Here is a 20,559-nt window from a genome sequence, read left to right as displayed (position 1 = left end):
CCTCAGCAGGCACCGTGACCCGGGGGGCCCCAGGTGAGGAGAACGGGGAGCCCTGGCTGCGGGGCCATCCTGCTGCTCCATTCCATGGCCCTCCAACCCAGTGTTCCTGAGGCCACCAGGCCAGATGGACAGACAGTTCTCCAAGGCCCAGAGCCCAGGGTCTGGCCCAGGATCCTAGGGGCTCCAGGCGCTACTTGGGGGGAGGGCTCACCTGACCACAATGTCGTAGTCATCAATCCGTGACCCCAGGGACTTGTTGGCGAGGACCCCTCCATTGCCCACGATGATGCAGCGGCGGCAGCGGAGGCTGAGCGGAGAGAGGTGGAGGCTGCTGTGCAGAACGTCCGCCAGGCCCTTCCCCCCTTGCCCTTTGGCCTTTGACCTCATGCCCATGGCCAGGATCAGGCTGAGACAGAAGAAGGCCAACAGAGAGGAGGCCAGAACCACATGCGGGGCAGCTGGGCCCCAGGGCTCTCCAACATCCCTGGTCCCTGACCCTTCCCTAGGAAAACATGGGTGTGGAAAAACCCAGGTACCAGCCCCCCTCCAGGGGAGTGTCTCTTTCTGGGGTCTAGGCTCCCCAGGGGCTACAGGGATTTAGGCAGCCTTAGGGTAGGGGGAAGGTGGGCTGTGCTGGAGGCTCTGCCAGGAAAGCAAAGACAGGCTCCAAAGTCAACTGAGAAGCCCCCAGCCCCCAGCAGTCACCAGGGGGCCTGACTCAGTTCACTTCTCGCACCCCTGATCCTGGGGCCCTGCCCCTCCAGGGCCTGTTGGCTTCAGAGCTGTGACCGCCTCCTGGGCTGAGGCCCTGCCCCCTTCAGCTGCCCCCACCACCCAGACTCACAGTCCCATTGCTGGGCTGATCCCAGGCCAAGTCTTCTGAGGACTGGGATGTGTCGCTGAGTGCTGACAGCTGGCAAAGTGCAGCCCAGGGGAGGGGCTCCCCTCACCTGCTGCACCCAGCCCAGTCTGTGCACTGTGTGTGCACATGCTGCTGTGCCGCAGAAACTGCCCATGCCAGGAGAGGCCAGCTGGGGGGCCGGAGGCTGGGCGAGGAGTGGCTCACCTGTCCAGGGCTGGGGTCAGGCGGTACTCTTTGGTGACTGACAAGATGGCTTTGATCAGATTGTCTGTGGACAGAGGAGGCAGGTTACTGTTTACTTATGTTCCCATAAAGCCTGATAACCCTACTCAAAGGCTAGTTCCTGGGTCTAGTGTGGAGCTGGAGGTGGGGATAAGCAGCTCAGGACTTAGAACTGGACTGGCCACTGCTCTTTCTCCGAGACAGGAGATGGGGGCAGGAAAGCCGCCAGGCATGCCTCGGTGGCAGCCAGTCCTGGACTGGGTGCAGGTCACCTCCCAGGGCTTCGATGCTTTCCTGCAGCGCTCACATGGCTTCCTGAGGCTCTGCAGCCAGGTCCCAGACACGGTTCGGGCCAGGGCCTTGCCTGGAAGCTGAGGCATCTCTGTCTCCCCCAGAAATGGGAGCCCCAACTTCAAGACAGAAACCTCCTTGTGCTTACCTCTACACCACGACCCAGCAGGTGTCAGGCAACACAGGAGACAACCAGTGACCCAAGTGCCCACCTGGGCCCTGCTTTCTGTCACTGCCCCCCTCACCTCTCCTGCGACTCACAATGCCCATCTCAAATCCTGTCCTGCACCAGGTTCTCTCAGAGAACCCGAGGCCTGGCATCTACCCACCTGCACCCCACCCAGGCTGTCTCAGCGAGGACCCCCATCTACCCGCCTGCACCCCACCCAGGCTGTCTCGGCGAGGACCCCCATCTACCCGCCTGTACCCCACCCAGGCTGTCTCGGCGAGGACCCCCATCTACCCGCCTGCACCCCACCCAGGCTGTCTCGGCGAGGACCCCCATCTACCCGCCTGCACCCCACCCAGGCTGTCTCGGCGAGGACCCCCAGGGCCACTATTCTGACCCTCATTTGCTTGGCCTCTTTCTGGCCTTGGCAGTGATGACTCTGCTGTCAAACCCTGGTGTAATGAGGGCATTTTCCCATAACGCATAATGTGTAGCGAGGGTACTGGCTCTGGAGTCCAATCCTGGCTCTACACTCGAGAGCACTGTGACCTTACGGGAGTCATTTCCCTTGAGCTTTAGTCTCCTCATCTCGAAAATGAAGACGGTTAATTCCTACTCTGCAGAGTTATTAGGAAGATAGAAGATAAATGCGTGAGGAGCCAATGATAAACTAAGTGCATCCCCACCATGGAGAGCATCTTCCTGCTGTCAACTGACGATGCACACACGTGGAGATAAGGATCCTGCGGCGCTGCTCCCGTGTGCACAGCACTGACAACTCACACCTTCACTCACGGCGACTTGAACAAGAATGTCCACTGCAGCACTGTTTGCAACTGCAAGACATGGGAGGCAACCTCCATGCCCACAAAGGAAAATACATTAAAGGTTTTATGTGGAATACTACACAGTCAGTAAAAAAAATGACCCAGATCTGTCTGTACCAATATAGTAAATCTAGAAAACGTAAGCAAAAAAAAATGGGTGAATACACACACACACATTTGTGTATGTAATGAGACCATCTGTAAGGTGTAAGAAGGATGCTTTTTTAATGGAGATATAAATATGTAGCACAAAGATAAGGATGCTAATATTGAAGCCAAGATAATGGTCTCCCGGGGAAGGAGGAGATGGATGATTTAGTTGTATTTCACGCTTTAATTGCATCTACAATTTCTGAAGCTAGGTAAAAGGTGCGTGGCTGCTCATTACATTATTCTTTATACCTTTTCATGTGTTTGATATAGTTCATGTAAATTAAGGATGCCTCCAAAACTCAAAATAACAAACCTATGATTTTTTTAGAAGATGGGTGGGGACACCCGTCAGCGCGGCACGAGGTCAACTTCGAGATAGAAAGCACCCTTGGGATTTCCAGGGGGCACTGTGTAAGATCTCCTGGTGAGAAAGAGGCAGCAGGGGGTACGGCCCATCTTCCCAGGGGCTACATGAGAGCCGGGTTAGGGAACAAACCTTTGAGGAGTCTACAGACCTAAGTACCTTCAGCTGTGCCTCACGGTGAGCTTCAGGGAGGGCCACAAAGGCCCTCTTCCCCCAACCCCACTTCTGCCTCTAAGGAAGAGTATACTGTTGCCCATTGGCTAAGATCAAAGATGTGGCCTGGGCTTTATTTCCCCTCTGGTGGGGGGGACCCCTAGCAGAAAAGGCACACGGGAGCAGGTGGCTTCCTCTGCTGGCCGATGGGCTCTGTATTGCACTTTCCTTGTGTTCAGTTGGACCTCCAGCATCTCGAGTGGGGATTTAGGAGAGTACAGCAGGCTGCTTGAATGCCTGCATGCAGGAGAGAGGAGTTCTTCACGTAGTTCAGCCCATTGGATTTGTCCTTGGAGCTCTGAGGTCAAAGTTCAACAGCATGCTTTTGCTGGCCAGCGTCTCAGGGTGGGTAGGTTATGTGGAGGGTTTAGGCATCCCTGAGTCTCCTTTCACAGCTGCTTTACTTAATTTTGATCACGACCATATACAAGAGTAGTAGCCTCTCCCTTGAACTGATGAAGAAGCCAAAGCACAGGCAAGTAACTTGTCCAAGGTCACAGCTGGTGAGGGCGCAGTATGGGGATCTGACCCCACACTCTGTCACCACACCACGACATACTCATGGCAGGAACTTGACAAAGAAGCAAGTTGCTAAACGACCAGGGATGGGAAAGCCCTCAGTCAGGAGGGAGCTGGATGATGGGTGAGGTCCCTAAGGCAATGGCAGGAGACAGTTTCTGAGAGTATGGGGGAGGGACTTAGGCTAAGAAAGGATTGGCAGGGAGACAGGTGAAGATGAAGCCATGTCAGGCAGGGAGGAATGAAGAACTTGGGGGCATCCCCGGAGGGCGGCCTGTCTTCTCCAGGAAGCTCCTCATCACTAGTGCCCTGGCCTTCCCACCTCCGGTGCCTCTTCTCTGCCTGCTCTGTTCACGGTACTCCCCTCACCCCAGCCTTTGCCGCCCTGTGCTCTGAGTGGCTGCACTGCGCTAGACAGGAGCTCCCTGAGCAGTGGGACCCGAAGTGTCTACTTCATTTGTTTAGACAGTGGCCAGCGGAGGGCTAAGAGAAGGGGAAGGCAGGGAAAGAGGGAGAGGAGCTACTGCTCGGGGCAGATCATCTGCAGACGGTCTAGAGGATGAGGTGTTCACACAGGTCAGGGTTCCCAACATACCTTGACCTTTGATCCCAAAAGGCGGCACAAACTCCCGGATCCTAGCCCACTTGCGGAAGGAGTCATCCAGGAACATGGGTGCTGGCTTGGAGAACCTGGAACACAATGGGGCCGCTGAGAATCCCAGCAATGCAACACACTGGAGGACTGGCTGGCTCTGCTGTGCATCTGTCCTGGCCACGGGTCTGCTGGAGACCACCCTCCACATGCCAGCATACCCTCCCTGCCCTGGCGGAGTGCGCGGGGTGGCTGCTGACCTTGCTGGGGGAGGGCTGAGTCTAGGGAGCCTTTATTTGGTCAGCAGCACGAGCGCAGGGATGAGGTCTGCCGGGCAAGGACGGCTGCAGAGCTGGCAGCTCTCTGCAAAGTTATCTGTGCACCCACCACATGGCCTCCCTTTCCTGCTGTCCACACTGTCCCTGCGACCTGGGAATGTGTGGAGGAGACCCTGTCCCATCCGGCAGAGAAATATCCCCAAATACAGCCAGTGCAGGGAGATGGACCACCCGGGGTGAGGGAGGAGGAGAGTTCAGGGTAAGAGGGCGCAGCAGGAGATGCACATTTGGTAGAGAAGAGAACTGTGATTAGGGCAGGGCTGGGAGGACAGGCTTCAGACAGTGGGAACCCAAGGGCCTTTGTGGGTGGAGAGCCCAACAGGGTGGGTGGGTAGGGGGGGAGGGCAAGGGGGAGAGAAGGAGGAGGGTGAAGCCATGCCGAGTTGGGGAGAAGGGAGCAGGCAAGCTTCACTCTGGGCAGGGTAGCCGCAGGCATGGGGAGGAGACCAAGCCGGAAGGGATGCAAAGGCAGGGAGGCCTGGGGGGAAGTGAGCTCTTTCCAGACCCTAGAGAAGGTGGCTTCACGTGGAACCAGGAGGCAGCCAGTTCCTGTGGAGCTGACAGCCTGGCTGCGTGCCCCTCAGTGGCTCCACGTCTTTCTCGTTCAACCCAGATCAGCCCACTGAGTAACTGGAGGCCACGGGACCCGCCCTCCGGGCCCAGAAGCCAGAATCAACAGCTCCTAATGTGCTGTAACTGCTACTATCCATCCTTCATCCCCATCTTCCCTAAAGCCATTCTGACCTCCACTCCCTCGAGGAAAGGTATCAGTAATCACATGAGGTCAAACACTGTTGGAGACCTTGACGTGAACTTGACAGAGGCAGAAGACTTTCAGTCCTGCCCCCTCCCCCGCCACCAGCTGGAGGAAGACCATGTCAACACTGGAGGCCACTGAGAGGCCATTCCTGCACACTGGCTTCCCTGTGGACTTCTGGTGCCAGCAACAGAGCGAGCACAGCCCCTCCCGCCGTGCTCGATCGAGACGCCTCTCTCCTGTGCTCGGTGTATTAAAATATGAATTGTTTTACCATAGACAGTGAGGATCCTGGCTACAGTCTATGTGTCATATCCATGGAAACACGGTCCCTGCACAAATGTGCATCAAGGACCCTCCTTCTGTGTCAGGACTGTGTTTATAAATTTTTTGTAAAGTTTCTTACTCAGGCTTGGACAGACAACCTTTTATCTGCTTCCCAATATGTGCTGGATGTCATAGGCTAATAAAATCTCCAGAGATCTAGCCAAATGATCTCAACATGGTGTTTTTGTTTTTTTTTCCCCACTTTTATTCTCTCTCCCCAGCTCATTAGAAAGTTCATTATATTAATTTTTTACTTCAAAAAACACTGTAGGGGTGCATGTTTAGCCTAACTGTTAAGATGCTCGTGTCCCATATCAGGGTGCATGGGTTTGGGTCCTGGCTCCAGCTCCCTGCCAGTGTGGACCCTGGGAGGTAGCAGGTGTTGGCTCAAGTACTTGAGTCCCTGCCACCCACCTGGACTGAGTTCCCAGCTCCTGGCTTCAGCCTAGCCCAGTTCCACCCTGGCCATTGTGGGTATTTGGAGAACAATTTCTATCTTTCTGCCTCCCAGATTCAAAAGAAATCATAATAAACACCTTTGTGTAGTCTACAATATGTGTTAATTCTGGAAAAACACAGATACAGAAAACAGATACCTGCGACTCCGCGACAGAGACGATGAACCTTTTGGTTTATATGCAAACTGATCTTCCTTTTCCCATATTATCTTGTAGGCTGACTTTCTCCTGAGATAGACACAGTGGGTCAAAGAACAAAAGCCACAAACTGCTGGCAACAAAAAGTGAAATGCAAAAAAGACGGCCAAGTGAAAATACGGCCAAAAAAGAGGAGCTGTCCCATCAGTAACGGCCAAAAAAGAGCTTGCGAGACAGACCGCGGCATAAAGCATTACGTGGGCCTGACAGAGGTTTCTCCAAAACTCTGTAGCGTGCGACCTACGCATTTCTTGCCTTCATGATTGGCTTTCAAACGCTTGCTGCTGCTCCTCCTTCTCTTAGCAGGCCCTCGTGACTTAGAGGCAGCCTCCCTCTGTGCTCGCTGAGACCGAGCCAGCCCCTCCCCAACAGCTCTCTCTGCTAGTGCAGTGCACCGCTTCGCAAAGGGCACCCTTTCTTCCTCCTGTGGATTTATGTTATCAACTTTTTACTATGGAAAGCTACACTCATACAAAAGTAGCGGAGAACAGCACCGTGCGTCCCCTAGGGGTCTCGTCCAGATTCAGCATCATCAGTCACAGTTTTTGTTTCTTTTAGACCCACTCGCTTTCTTTCTCTATTATTTTGGAAAAATCTTAGAAACTATGTCATTTCAGGGGCTGGCACTGTGACTTAGTAGATTAAGCTTCTGCCTGTGATGCCAGCATCCCATATGGGCACTGGTTCAAGTCCCAGCTGCTCCTCTTCCAATCCAGCTGTCTGCTATGGCCTGGGAAAGCAGTGGAAGATAGCCCAAGTCCTTGGGCCCCTGCACCCGCATGGGAGACTTGGAAGCTCCTGACTCCTGGCTTCATATTGGCTCAACTCCAGCCGTTGCAGACATTTGGGGAGTGAACCAGCAGATGCAAAACCTCTGTCCTTCCCTCCCTCTCTCTGTCTATAACTCTGCCTCTCAAAGAAATTAATAATAAAAAGAAATTATGTCATTTCATCCACAAAATACTTCAACATTAATTTTAAGATGATACCTTAAAAAATGTAACCATACTTAAACAACTCTTTATTTATTTATTTTTTTGACAGGCAGAGTGGACAGTGAGAGAGAGAGACAGAGAGAAAGGTCTTCCTTTTTGCCGTTGGTTCACCCTCCAATGGCCGCCGTGGCAGGCGCGCTGCGGCCGGCGCACCACACTGATCCGAAGGCAACTCTTTATTTTTTTTTAAAGTTGAGCATTTATTCCCAATCCATTAGGAAAAAAGTCCACTTGATGTGGCTACACATACCCTTTAATTCATTTCTTCTGAAGAAAAGTACAAAAGACTATACTAAAATCAGACAGGCATTTTTAAACAACTTTTAAAAACATTATCATGCCTAAAATATTAACTGCAATTTCTTTTTTTAAAAAATATTTATTTATTTACTTGAAAGTCAGAGTTACACAGAGAGAGTGAGAGGCAGAGAAAGAGGTCTTCCATCTGCTGGTTCACTTCCCAGTTGGCTGCAATGGCCGGAGCTGTGCCAATCTGAAGCCAGGAGCCAGGAGCTTCTTCCGGGTCTCCTACATGGTTGCAGGGACCCAAGGACTGGGCCATCCTCTACTGCTTTCCCAGGCCATAGCAGAGCTGGATCGGAAGTTGAGCAGCTGGGACTTGAACCGGCGCCCATCTGGGATGCTGGCACTGCAGGTGGCGGCTTTACCTGCTGCGCCACAGCGCCGGCCCCAACTGTAATTTCTTAATAGCAATAGATATCCAACCAGCTTTCAGGTTATTCTTGTTGTCTCATTAATGTTGTCATTGTTTGTTTTGATAGCTGGTTTGTTGAGATCAGAAGGGAAGCACAGTTCCCATGCTGTGTTTGCCAGGTCTGTGTCTCTTAATCCATAGATCTCACTGTTTGTTTTCCCTTACAATTTGTTGCAGTCACCTCGAGTTCCCTACATTCTGTGTTTTTTCCAGTTGCATCCAGACACTGTTTAAAGATTCATTTTTAAAAACTATTTTTATAGGCAGAGCTGGAGAGACAGAGAGTGAGACAGGCAGAGAGACTTTCCATCCCCTGGTTCACTTCCCAAATGGCTGCAATGGCTGTGGCTGGGCTAGTTCTGGGAGCCTAGAACTCCACCAGGGTTTCCCTCTTGAATGGCAGGGGCCCAAGCACTTGGATCATCTTCCGCTGCCTTCCCAGGCACATTAACAGGAAACAAGAACTGAAGTGGAGCAGCTGGGACTTGGACTGGTGCTCATACGGGATGCCGGCATCACAGACAGCAGCCTAACTGGTTGCACCACAGTGTGGGCCCCTCCAGACACTGGTTAGCATGTTCCTTGGATCCCTGCACTCTGGAGGCTGTGGTTAGGGCTGGAGGCTTGATCAGATTCAGGTGCAATCTTCTGGCCAACAGACTTAACAGCCACCTTCCCTGGAGCCCTCAGCAGGCAGAGGATAAACGCATGCTTCCTCAGGACATTAAGGCTAGTCACAGGGCCGGCGCTGTGGCATAGTGAGTTAAACCACTGCCTGCAATGCCAGGATCCCGTATGGATACCAGTTGGCGTCCTGGCCACTCCACTTCTGATGCAGCTCCCTGCTAATGTGCCTGGGAAGGCAGTAGAGGAGGATGCCCGAGTGCTTGGCCCTTACACCCACGCGGGAGACCCGGAAGAAGCTTCTGTCTTCGGTCTGGTCCAGCCTCAGTAGTTGTGGCTATCTGGGGCGTGAACCAGTGGATGGAAGATTCTTTCTCTCTCTCCCTGTCTCTGTAACTCTGCTTTTGAAATAAAAAATTAAAAGAAAATTAGAGGAAGAGGAAGTAGAAGAGGAGGAAGAGGAAGACAAGGAAGAGGGAGAAAAAGAAGAAAAAGAAGAGGAGGAAGAAGAAAAAGAATGAAGGAGAAAAAGAATAAGAGGAAGAGGAGGAAGAAGAGGAAGAAGAAGGAGGAAGAAGAAAAATTCTCTCAAACTTAGGGCTACAAGATTTATACTTACCTTCCCTTTACTTTTTTTTTTTTTAATTTTATTTAAGCAATACACATTTCATGTATTTCATATATACAGATTTAGGAACATAGTGACACTTCCCCCGCTACCCACCTTCTCTTTAAACAGTTTTATTGAGATATAATTCATACAGTATAAAATTTATCTGTTTACTTGCTTCTTTGATTTTATATTAAATATGTGTCTTTTCTCTTAAGCTGACATCCTTGTCTCTTGTACCATTAACACAGTTATTTGTTTTAACCTCATATATGCACACAGAAATCATACATAACAAAAAATAACACCACCGGTATCATTACTAACAGCAGCTTTCCTGAAAACAATTTTAGGCTTCTTTGCAGTGCTTTTTGCTGTAGTAAGGCATACTCCACTAGAAGTTCAAACAAATTACTTTGCTTTTCCCACTTGAAATAATTCTGCTGAATTTAATTCACCAATAATACATAGGTGGGTTCACTTGTTTCATTTTGCTTTTTAGGGATTGCCTTTTCCTCATTTTATTTAATTTTGTTTTATGATGACATAACACTTTTTAGTTCCCAAATTAAATGAACAAAACAAAATACCTTCAGAGAAGTCTAGCTTTCACGTCTCTGTGTCTGTCCTGTTACTTCTATTCCCATACAGTATTCGTTTTTATTTATTTTTTAAAAAAATATTTGCTTCATTCGTTTGAAAGGCAGAGTTCTATATATAGAGATGCAAAGACAGAGAAATCTTTCATCTGCTGGTTCACCCCCCAAATGGCCACAATGGTTAGGGTAGGGTCAGACAGAGCCAGGCGCCAGGAGTCTCTTCTAGGTCTTCCATGTGGGTGCAGGGGCCCAAGCACTTGGCCATTTTATGCTACTTTCTCAGGAACATTAGCAGGCTTATTTTATTTTTCTTATGTTATTTTTATATAAGCAAATAATACCTGTGTATGTATATGTAAATATCCATTTTCCTTCTTTATACACTAAGAAAGTAATATGCTATACACAATATTTTGCTATTGTTTTAAAAAATGTTTATTTCCATCTACTTGAAAAGCAGAGAGAAAAAGACAAAGGGGGCAGGGCAAGAGAGGGAGGGGGGTAGGAGAAGAGAAGGGACAGAGTGAGAGATGATCGACTTCCATCTGCTGGTTTACTCCCTAAATGCCCACAACAGCCAGGGATGGTCCAGACTGCAGCCAGGGACTGGGACTCCGTCTGGGTCTCCCATGTGGGTGGCAGGGACCCAAGCACTTGAGCCATCGTCTGCTGCCTCCCAGGGTGCATTAGCAGGAAGCTGGATTGCAGTGGAGGAGCTGGGACTCCAACCAGCACTCTGACATGGGATGCAGTGGCGACACCACCCGCTGCTTACTGATTCTTTTAGCCACACAGTATATCCGGGTGACCGCTCCATAGCAGTCATGTCTACTTGGTAGTACCTCATCGTAGTTAGGTGTCATTTTTAAAATTCAATCAGTCCCCCGGGTGGTTTCCAGTTTTGGCAAGTGGGTTCCACTGACAGGAGTTACAATCAGTGACTTCACGCACACGTCTTCTCTGTTTGGCAATGTGTCTCTGGATCGATTCCCAGAACTGGGCTTGCCGGATACGCCAAATGCCCCTCTGCAGGGGTTGTGGCACTTGGCAACGCCTGCCAGTGATGTATGGCAGCGTCACTCCCCCCACAGCACAATGTCAATCACTTCAATTCTGCCACTCAGCTGGGAAGGGAAGAGCGTGGTGCTGTCGTTCTGCCTTGCAGTTCTTCCATTATGAGTGGACCTGACCATGTGTCAGGTGCACAGCTCCTGCTCGCTTGTCTATGAGTGGTCATCACCTTCTCTTTTTCGGGAAGCTTTTTATACAGTGAATATATAAGCCCTCAGAGATACAATTACAAATATTCCCCCCAGTTTATTTAGTTACTAAGCGTATGCTATGTCCTCATCTTCCTTTCTTTTCCCCCAGTGGACGTTTTGGCAGGACAGTCAAACTGACCAATCTGGGAAACTCACCAATAAGGGACAGCCCTCACTGCTTCTGGATCCTGAGTCTCGGGAGGTTTCCCTCGTCCCCAGGGTACCACGGGTCACTCATACTTTTCCCTTGTACTTTCATGTTTTCATTCACATCTCTGATCCTTTTGACTGGCATAAAGATTGGGCCCAGTTGTGGCCAGCACCATGGCTCAATAGGCTAATCCTCCGCCTGCGCTGCCGGCACACTGAGTTCTAGTCCTGGTCAGTGCGCCGGATTCTGTCCCAGTTGCCCCTCTTCCAGGCCAGCTCTCTGCTGTGGCCAGGGAGTGCAGTGGAGGATGGCCCAAGTGCTTGGGCCCTGCACCCGCATGGGAGACCAGGAGAAGCACCTGGCTCCTGGCTTCGCATCAGCGCGATGCGCCGGCCACAGCGGCCATTGGAGGGTGAACCAACGGCAAAGGAAGACCTTTCTCTCTATCTCTCTCTCTCACTATCCACTCTGCCTGTCAAAAAAAAAAAAAAAAAAAAAAAAAGGATTGGGCCCAGTTGTATCTACTCCCGCATGGCTATCAAGAGACCATCTCTGTTCTTGGGCCTCTCTGAGCTCTTCTTTACTTTTGCTTAGGTGATCCGCACGTGTGTTTTTCCCTGGCTTTGCCTCTTTGCACCACTGATTGGAGCTGCATGGATTCAAGGATGCTCCCTGCTGTCCCCTCACTCCAGCTCCGCCTGAGCCCCACCCTCCTCTTTCCCTGGGCACATGCTGGCTTCCATGCCATGGGGGCCAGGTTTCTGAATGAGGAACACGGACCTGGTACCCTCTGTATTCTCCTGTCACCCTAGAACTTCCAGAAAGGATGGGGTGGACCCAGGGAGTGACATCAATCACAGCCAGTGCCCTCACATTCTCACCGTCATTCTCATCTCCATCACTGCCACGCCGCCACCACCTTCTGCATCTACCGTCCCCAAGCTTTCAATAAGCTAACCACTCGCTCTTTCACCAGGTCTCAGCATTCGTCTCATCTCCTATGCAAACCCAGTTCTTGTCCATTACTTTCAGAAACTTCAGTGCCCTAAATCCCTGACGACTCACTTCACTGCAGTGACCCTCATCTCCCATGTCAGCCACTTGATTCCCTAGCCACATCCCGGAACATTTATCACATAGAAGATACTAATTTCCAGTACTCTGAATACAGCTTCCTAACTAACATTCCATTGCTCTTCACGCCTTGGTTTTCTGCGCGAAGCCTCTGCCTTACACGCTCACTCCCCATCTACCACCCCTCCTGCCTGGCTCCCATCCACCCCTCAGTCTCCCTCTATACCCAATGCCCCCTTGATCCATTGTGTTTCAGGCAAAACTCAACCAGAGATGAACAGAATCCTACATTTTTACATCTTTTATACTTGAGGTACTGAAGGGATGCACATGAGAGGACACAGTAGACACACGCACACGCACACACTCACACACACACATGCACACTCACGCTCACGAAGACTGACGCCCCCATGGACTCATGGACTTGACCTTGCTTGGGCGTTGCTTAGCAGCTATTCCAAACATTCCACATACTCCAGAAGCTCCATCCTTTCCCAGCTTTCTCTAAGCAGGGATCTTCTCTCTCCCTTCACAGAGAAAACCAAGATCACCAGAGAGGCCAGAGAGGGACCCTGTCTGCTTCTTGTTTCCCTGCTCACAAACCCACCAGACCCTTTGTCCAGATTTCAGTCTGGCCTGCCCACCCCACCGCGATGCCAGCAAAGTGGATCTTCCTACCCTGCTGTGGATCCCAATCCTGTTTGTTTCCCCCGAAGCACACAGGGACATAAGCAAAACCCAACAGACTCTGCTAATCATGCACTTAGCCATGAACCCCTCTCCCTACCCCTTCATGGAAAAACTTCTAGAAAGAGCAGGGGGTCTGTGTCCCCTTCCTCTCCTCCTATTTACTCCCCAATCTCATACAATCTGGGTTTGACTCCCTGAGAGAATGGCTATTATTCCCCTAGTCAGCACTGTTGTAGCCCCCTGAACAGGGGGGTCTTCAAGCATTTACCCATGCAGAGCCTGCCTGAAATGTGGGTCCTTGTTCCACACTCCAAGCCTCTTTCTTCTCTATTTTCCTGGAAAGTTTTCTTCTTCTTTTTTTAAAAGGGGAAAAAGAGACAGACACACAGAGAGAAACATCTTCCAACCACTGGTTCACTCTCCAAATACCTGCGTCACTGGGGCTGGGCCAGGTTGAAGCCAGGAGCCAAGAATTCAATTTGAGCTTCCCTCATGAGTGGCAGGGGTCCAAATCCTTGAGCCATCACCTGCTGCCTCCCAGGGTGTGCATTAGCAGGAAGCCAGAACTGGAAGCAGGGCCAGATTCAAGCCCAGACAGTCTGGCATAGGAAGTGAGCTACCCAAGGGGCATCTTAACCACTGTGCCAAAGCCACTCTTGCTCTTCATTTTTTTGAAACATATTTATTTGAATGATGGAGTGCCAGAGAGAGGAGAGACACAAAGCTTCCATCCACTGGTTCACTCTTCAAATGCCCACAACAGCCAGGGCCAGACCAGGCGGAAGCCAGGAGCCAGGAACTCCACCCAGATCTCCCACACTGGCACCAGGGACCCAAGTACTTAGGCCATCATTCGCTGCCTTCCTAGGTGCATTAGCAGGAAGATGGATCCAGAAGGGAGTAGTCGGGAGGCAGGCATCCCCAAGTGGCAGCTTAACAAACTGCACCAGATACCTGCCCTCTGCTCCCATTCTCTTCAGGGTTACTTCCCGGCAGACCTGTGTTCTTCCAGTGTCCCCAGTGTACTGCATTCAGCCCCTGTGAGGTGGCTCAGTGCCTGTAGAGACCTGGGGAGCAGAGCCTGGGGCCATCCACAACAGGAAGTGTGGGGGAGGGTGATGGGAGAGGTATTTGTGTTCATTCTGCAGGTGGCCTGGCAGAGCCTCACTTGGAAAAGAACCTAGGGGCTTCTCTCAAGACCAGTGTGCCAGTCTGGAAGGCCGGCCAGGGTGCACGTGGCCTGTCAGGTATGGAATCTCAGATGAGCGACGACCAGGGGTGTGGGATTCCTGACCTGCTTGCCCTGGCCCAGGGGGTAGCTGGGCAGGGTGGGGCAGCTCCAGCAGACAGGCCCTGGCCTGCCGGCACTGCCAGAGCCCGGCACAGGAGACAGCCCTCGGATCAGGTTTCAGCAGGGTGTGTGTGAGTGCGTGAGAAGGCACAGGGGAAGGAGGTGACGGAAGTGGCCCTGGGCCCTGCCCATCTTTTCTCCTAGAATCCTACAGCCCAGTCATCTGGGGACTTGGGGCCTGAAGAGATCACGTGCTGTAGGTGCATCTGGCTCCTGAGCCTCTCCTAGCGGACTGTGGCCCTGGGAGCCATGAGTGCTCTGCTCACAAACCAGAGAATAAGATGGGGCAGGGGAGTTGGTCTCACCAGTCAGGAGCAGTGACCTGAGGTCTGCCCAGGGCTCCTCCAGCTCATTCATGCTCCACAGTGTGGCTGAGGACGGTGTAGGAGGTGAATGTTCCCAGCCCTGGCTCCTTAACCTAAATGATTTTGCAAGGCCCAGAATATAGGCTGTGTCCTGGGACCAGAGCAACCAGTGGGAACTGACGGGGAAGCACCTCATAGGCAGTGGGGGGTAGCTGTGTGTGTGTGTGTGTAGGGGGCGTCAGCAGGTCCAGACTGGGCTCCCTCCTCGTTCCCACCCATCCAACTGGACCAGGTGCCTCCAGATGCAGGCTTGCTGGATTAGGGCACGGTCAGCCTCGGCTCTTCATCTGTGCCCATCTGGTAGGGCAGCCGGCTCCTGCCACTTCTCCCAGTCAGCGTGAGGGATGTGGGCAGGCTAGGAGACACCAGGAAGCAGAGCTGGGCAGGGGGCGTGTGGACCAGGTACTGGCCAGATTGATCTGCGGGCTGTGGCCTCCACAAAGGGCAATTCACAGAAGCCAAGCTCCACAGAGCCACTTCTAGAACCTGCTCTGCCTTCTAGAATCTCTTAGCCTTGCATGATAAGACCTTGGTGTGTCCATGCAAGCAAGACAATCACTTCCTGGTGACCAGATCATGCTTGGTCAAGCTTCCGTCCTGCCTCTGTGTCCTGTAGGATGGCAGGGCAAGTGGGCTTGTGTCCTGAGAGGGGTGGCCCAGAGGCAAATAGTTGGTGCTAAGCAGGAAGAGCTGTTCCCAGTCCACGCAGGGAACTCCTGCCTCTGCGTCCTGTGTGTGACAACAGAAACTGGCCCGCTCACTGATAGATGCTGTGCTGAGTGCTGGCTGGGAGCCTGAAGGTAAACCAGCCCTTGGCCGTGCCCAAGGAAGCTAACGGGAGAGACAGGGAAAGAGAGAGTCCTAAGGAACAGCAGTCCCACATCCTCTATTTTGGAATAGCAAGAGGTACAGGAAAGACTTCCTGAAGGAGAGGGTGGCAAAACAGAGCTGAGCCTTGGAAGACGGATCCCCATGGGCCTGGTGGAGAATGCTGGAAAGGGTGTTTGCAGCCAAAGGCAGTATAGACAAAGACACGGGACAGGAGAGGGCCACAGTAACCACTCTCCAAGGACAGGAGCTTCAGCCTGGTCCTCTTGCCCCAGGTGCCCTGCCCTGCAGTCCCAGGTGGGCAGGAGGAGCAGTGTGCGAGGCAGGGGGCAGTGGGCGAGGGCCTCGGGGTGGGGTAACCGCAGGAAAAGGCCGGCAGGGCATGCATCAGCACTGCTGGGCTGGGCTGGGAACCATGTCAAGCAGGGTCACCACTTTCTGCTCTTGCTCGTTGCACCTTGCAGGGGGCTGTCTGCATTGTTCCCCCTTTCTTCTGTAACACAGTGCCCCACTTTTCAACCCCCAGTCTCAGCCGAGCTGGCCCCCAGCACTCCATCCCAGGCTGATCTGGTCAGGAGACCCCAGCCCTTGGTAAGTGGCAGCTGACTTGAGTGGATGCAGCAAGATCTTGCCTAGGATTTCACAGTTGGACGCCGGGGGATTTGGGAGTCTCTCTCTGTCTCAGATAGTGATTTACAAAGCCCACACAAGCCTACACAGGGCAAGGTAAACTACAGCCTGTGGGCCAGCCACCTATTCCTGTATTAGGCATGCCAAGCCACAGCCATGCCTGTTTGCCTATGAAGTGGCCATGGCTGCTCGGTGCTACAACAGCTGAGTAGCCATGGTAGAGACCGTGTGGCCCACAAAGCTGAAAACACACACCTACTATCTGACCTTCCCTGTGCCCCAGGCCATCCTCGTGGTTCCCAGGAGAGCACTGCCAGAGCGCTCACACCCAGAGCAGAGCAGGGCTGGCCACTGCTACATGGGTCTGAGACATGGGCGAGCCTGAAGGGGGTTCAGCTCCTGAACTTAACAGCTGCCCACGTGACAACTTCTTTCGGCTCCAATCAGCTGCTGTGGGCTTCTACTGAAAGCAACTGTATCCTGTGAACCAAGCTTTAGCTTTTTGGTTGGGTTCACACGGCCTTTGTGACCTGGTTCCTGTCCACCTCTCCAGCCTCGGAACCCTGCCCTTCTCCTTCCTTTCCCTAGTGCCCAGTCCATTCAACAACCAACAGCTTCTAGAATCTTCTGACCACCAAGCCTTCAGACTACTGTTTCCTTTGCCTGGAACTTTTACTGCATGGTGAACTTCTGCTCATTCCTCAAGATCTGCCTGTGAGATCTCCCTCTTTCTGGCACCTTTTCTGAGCCACAGGCTCAGAAGGCCACTATCCTTCAAGCGTATCAATGTCAGCACCTGGCTCCCCACAGGCTGGCTGGCACGCCCAGGACACGGCCAAACACACAGCAGGTGCTCAGTATATGCCCGTGGGCTGCACAGGCATGGGGCAGCTTGGGTGACAGCCTCTAGTGTGGCTCTTTCAGAGCCAGTCCAGGCCGAACTCCAGCTCACCTGTGGGGCTGCCTTTGTGGGATTCTAAGTGGACACTCGAATCTCCCTACCCTAAAGGGCTGGGCTTCCAATGACCCTTTGTTCACAACCCTGTTCACAGCCGCCCACCCCCCCCCTCCCCCCCGGATCTGAAACACTGCCGGCTGCAGCCCCTCCGCCTGCTCAGGGACCATGGCCACATCTGTGTCCAGACAGGCTGGAGCCACATGCTTGACATGTATGACAGGCAGGAGGCCTGTGCTGAAGGAGGAGGGGAGGAGGGGTGGAGACAGAGGCCCCTGGTGGGGCAGTGCCTGGGCTCCTGCTGACAGCCCGCACCCACAGTGAGGACGGGGGAGGGGAGTGTGGGGAGTTAGAGCAGAGCCCCGTGAGCTGAGAAGTCACTCAGAGAGGCAGGCACTCCTCCTCCAGAGAGAGCCTGGACGATGGCCAGGCCGTCTACAGAGTCTACGTAGCCCAGAGCACAAGGGCATAGCCCCCTGGTCCTGAGCGTCCACCACCCATCTCCCCAGTATGCACCACACAGCAGCTTATCCCCAGCACCGCAGCAGTCGCTGGGAACATGACACTGAGAACTCAGTCCCTGCCTTTGTGGATGACGGGTGAGGCCGCAAAGCAGCAAAGGCAGCTGTGAAAGGCATGAAGTGCTGTCGCGACGATGGCAGCGCCAGCAGCAGTGAGCAGCTCCCGGTGCTTCCTGTGTTCCGGGCACTGTGCTGAGCACCCCGGCACCCCGTGCATTATCTTGTTTAGTCCTTGTCATGACCTCATGGATCAGGCTATTTTCAGCTACATTCCTATTTACCACATTGCATTCGGGAATACATCAAAGTAGCCAGGCCCTTAGGGAAACACTATGGGAGACTGAGCAGGGAGAGGCGCGAGAGAGCATTCAAGAGAGAAATCAGGCGACTCCTTAAGAGACTTGGGAGTGAGGGCGACAGCAGAGCTGAACGGAAGCTGGAGAGTGAAATGGGGTGGGAATGTGCTGCATCTGGATGGGGAGGAGCAGGCAGAGAATAGGGGAGTGTAGCAGACGGGGGTGACGACAGAATGAAGCCCAAGGAAGGGATGGAGCGAACCCATGGACGAGAGGAGGAGCAGAGAAGACAGGATGCCTTTCTCCTGGGAAAAGGGGAGGATGGGAAGATGGCGACTCCGCTGGGTGAGTCAGTTTTAATTTTTTTTTTAAATATTTATTTGAAAGGCAGAGAGAGAGAGAGAGAGAGAGAGAGAGAGAGAGAGACTGGTCAATTTTTCATCCACTGGTTTATCCCCTAAGTGCCCACAATAGCCAAGGCTGGGCCAGGCCAAAGCCAAGAACCTGGAATTCTATCTGGGTCCCCCACGTGGGTGGCAAGGACTCAAGCACTTGAGCCACCACCTGCTCCCTCCCATGGTGCTTATCAGCAGGAAGCTGAGGCAGGAGACTCAGAGCCCCGCTGGGCCACAATGCCCGCCTCTGCTGAGTGAGTGTAGGGCTCAGGGGACCTGAGGGAATGTCTGCCACAGTCCCCTTTTTTCTGAGAAACCTCTGGGTTTGGGGTTTTGGGGTTGTGGGTATCGAGGTGTGCACAGTGTGACTTATGGCAGCAAATAGCTTGGCATGGTCACTGTGGTAAGTCAAGCAGGCAGAAGGGCTGCTGAGCAGCTGGCCGAGCCTGGAGGCCACGATGCCACAGTGGTGCCACGACAGGTGTTGCCAGGGCAAGTGCCAAGCAGCCAAGCAGCAGAAGGAGAAGCAGCTGGATGGAGTCAACCAGGTTTGGGCACTGCTGCTGCAGCCGGCTGTTTAGAGGGATGGTGAGTGTTGCAAGTGAACAGCTGGTGAGAACAGCAATGGCACAGAAGATGTGGTGCGGGGCTCCTGTCCCAACCAAGACAAGAGCTAAGAGCCAAGCTTTTCCCTTTTAGTCTCCTTTGCCTGGACCCCACATACTACAAAGAGGAACCCGTACTTTGCAAACAATCCTCCCTCTTGGATGGTGCCCCTCGGAGTCACTGTTGACTCATCTCTTGGCTGCTGTCTCTCCTCCCCTTCGTCAGCAAGTCTGAACACAGCTGAACTTACCCACTGTCCCGTCACCATGGCCATGCCCCTCCCAGGGGCCCCTTACCACTCCTGACCACTGTCACGGCCCAGGACCAGCTTCCACACTTGACCCATCTCAGTTGGGCCAGCATGATCCTCTCAAGTCACCAGCATGTCACGCCATTCCCAGGGAGAGCCTTCCCACTGCTTCCGGGAAAAAGCTAAGCCACAGAGCACAGGGCCTGAGCCTCCCCTGTCTCAGCCCTCGCGCCTCGCTGACCTTGGTCTGGTCCGTTGATACACGTCTCCATCTGTACGTTCCCAGAGCAGCTCGTCTGTCCCAGGGCTGGCTCTGTTTTCCTTCAGCTCTCTGGTCAAACGTCACCCCGGATTGCTCTTCTCACGTGCCTGTCCCCCGTGGGCTCTCCCGCTAGTCACCCCTCTCATATCATGCTGTTTTTACTTTCTTCGTAAGCATTTCTTGCTATTTAAAGTGACCTTGTTCATGGCGCCTTCTCTCCCATGTCTGCTAGTTCCTGACTCTTTGGAGAATGTAAGCCCCGGGTGAATGGGGAGCCCTGTTTTTGTTCACTGCTCTGTCCCCCAGCACTGAGAACTGTGCCTGGCCAAACAGATGAGAGCAAATACTGGCTGTGTGAGCTCAGACATTTGCTTCCCACAAATCCATCTGTCTCTGCTCATTTTCTCCTCCTGCCCTCCCAGGAGAGTTGAGCAAATGTCCACTCTTCTGGCAAAGGTCAGTCTCTGCATGCGTGCAGTGTCTCCACCTCTTCGGAGTAAAGCAAGGCTGAGGTCCTGACAACGGCCTGCGAGGCTGCCAGTGACGTTGACTCCCTCACTGTCCCCTGACCTCATCCGGCCCTCGGCACCACAGCCACACTCCCTGCTGGAATGTTCGTCCAGACCTCCCTCGTCTCCTCACCTCCTCCCAGTCTCCACTGAACCGTCACCTTCCGATCATGAGGCCAACCCTCACCCTCCTAGTTCAGGTTTTCACTCGCTCCTGTCCACTTTTCTTGTTTCCCCCATTTATCTAATGTTAATTAATTAAATAATTTACTTCTTCTAAGATTTATTTGAAAGACAGAACAAAAGAGAGGACATGGACACACACACGCACACACACGCACACGCACACGCAGATCTTCTATCTGCTGTTTCACTTCCCAAATGCCTGCAACAGCCGGGACTGGGCCAGGCTGAAGCCAGGAGGCTGGAACTCCATCAGATCTCCGACATGGGTGGCAGGGGCCCAAGCACTTGGGTCATCTTCTGCTGCTTTTTCAGGTGCATTAGCAGGGAGATAGATTGGAAGCCAAGCAGCTGGGACTTGAACTAGTGCTTGGATACGGGATGCCAGCATCGCA

General features: G+C 52.9%; 1 protein-coding gene across 5 annotated transcripts in view; it reads right to left on the bottom strand.

The window, feature by feature from the left end:
- The window catches only part of ST3GAL3 (ST3 beta-galactoside alpha-2,3-sialyltransferase 3), a 233,531-nt gene that overhangs the window by 25,325 nt on the left and 187,647 nt on the right, over nt 1-20,559 (bottom strand). For all 5 annotated transcript variants that reach the window (XR_009865916.1, XM_062191125.1, XM_062191127.1 and 2 more), the window contains 3 exons: nt 4,216-4,310; nt 1,067-1,130; nt 212-307 (listed from right to left, as the gene is read on the bottom strand). Coding sequence is in view for 4 of the 5 variants with exons in the window: in XM_062191125.1 (XP_062047109.1) it covers nt 212-307; nt 1,067-1,130; nt 4,216-4,310 (255 nt within the window). In the remaining variant the exon portion in view is untranslated. The remainder of the gene's footprint in view (nt 1-211; nt 308-1,066; nt 1,131-4,215; nt 4,311-20,559) is intronic.

Source organism: Lepus europaeus, chromosome 5 (genome assembly GCF_033115175.1).
Source record: "Lepus europaeus isolate LE1 chromosome 5, mLepTim1.pri, whole genome shotgun sequence".
Classification (NCBI taxonomy): Eukaryota; Metazoa; Chordata; class Mammalia; order Lagomorpha; family Leporidae; genus Lepus; species Lepus europaeus.
This window is presented reverse-complemented; position numbering and strand designations above follow the sequence as displayed.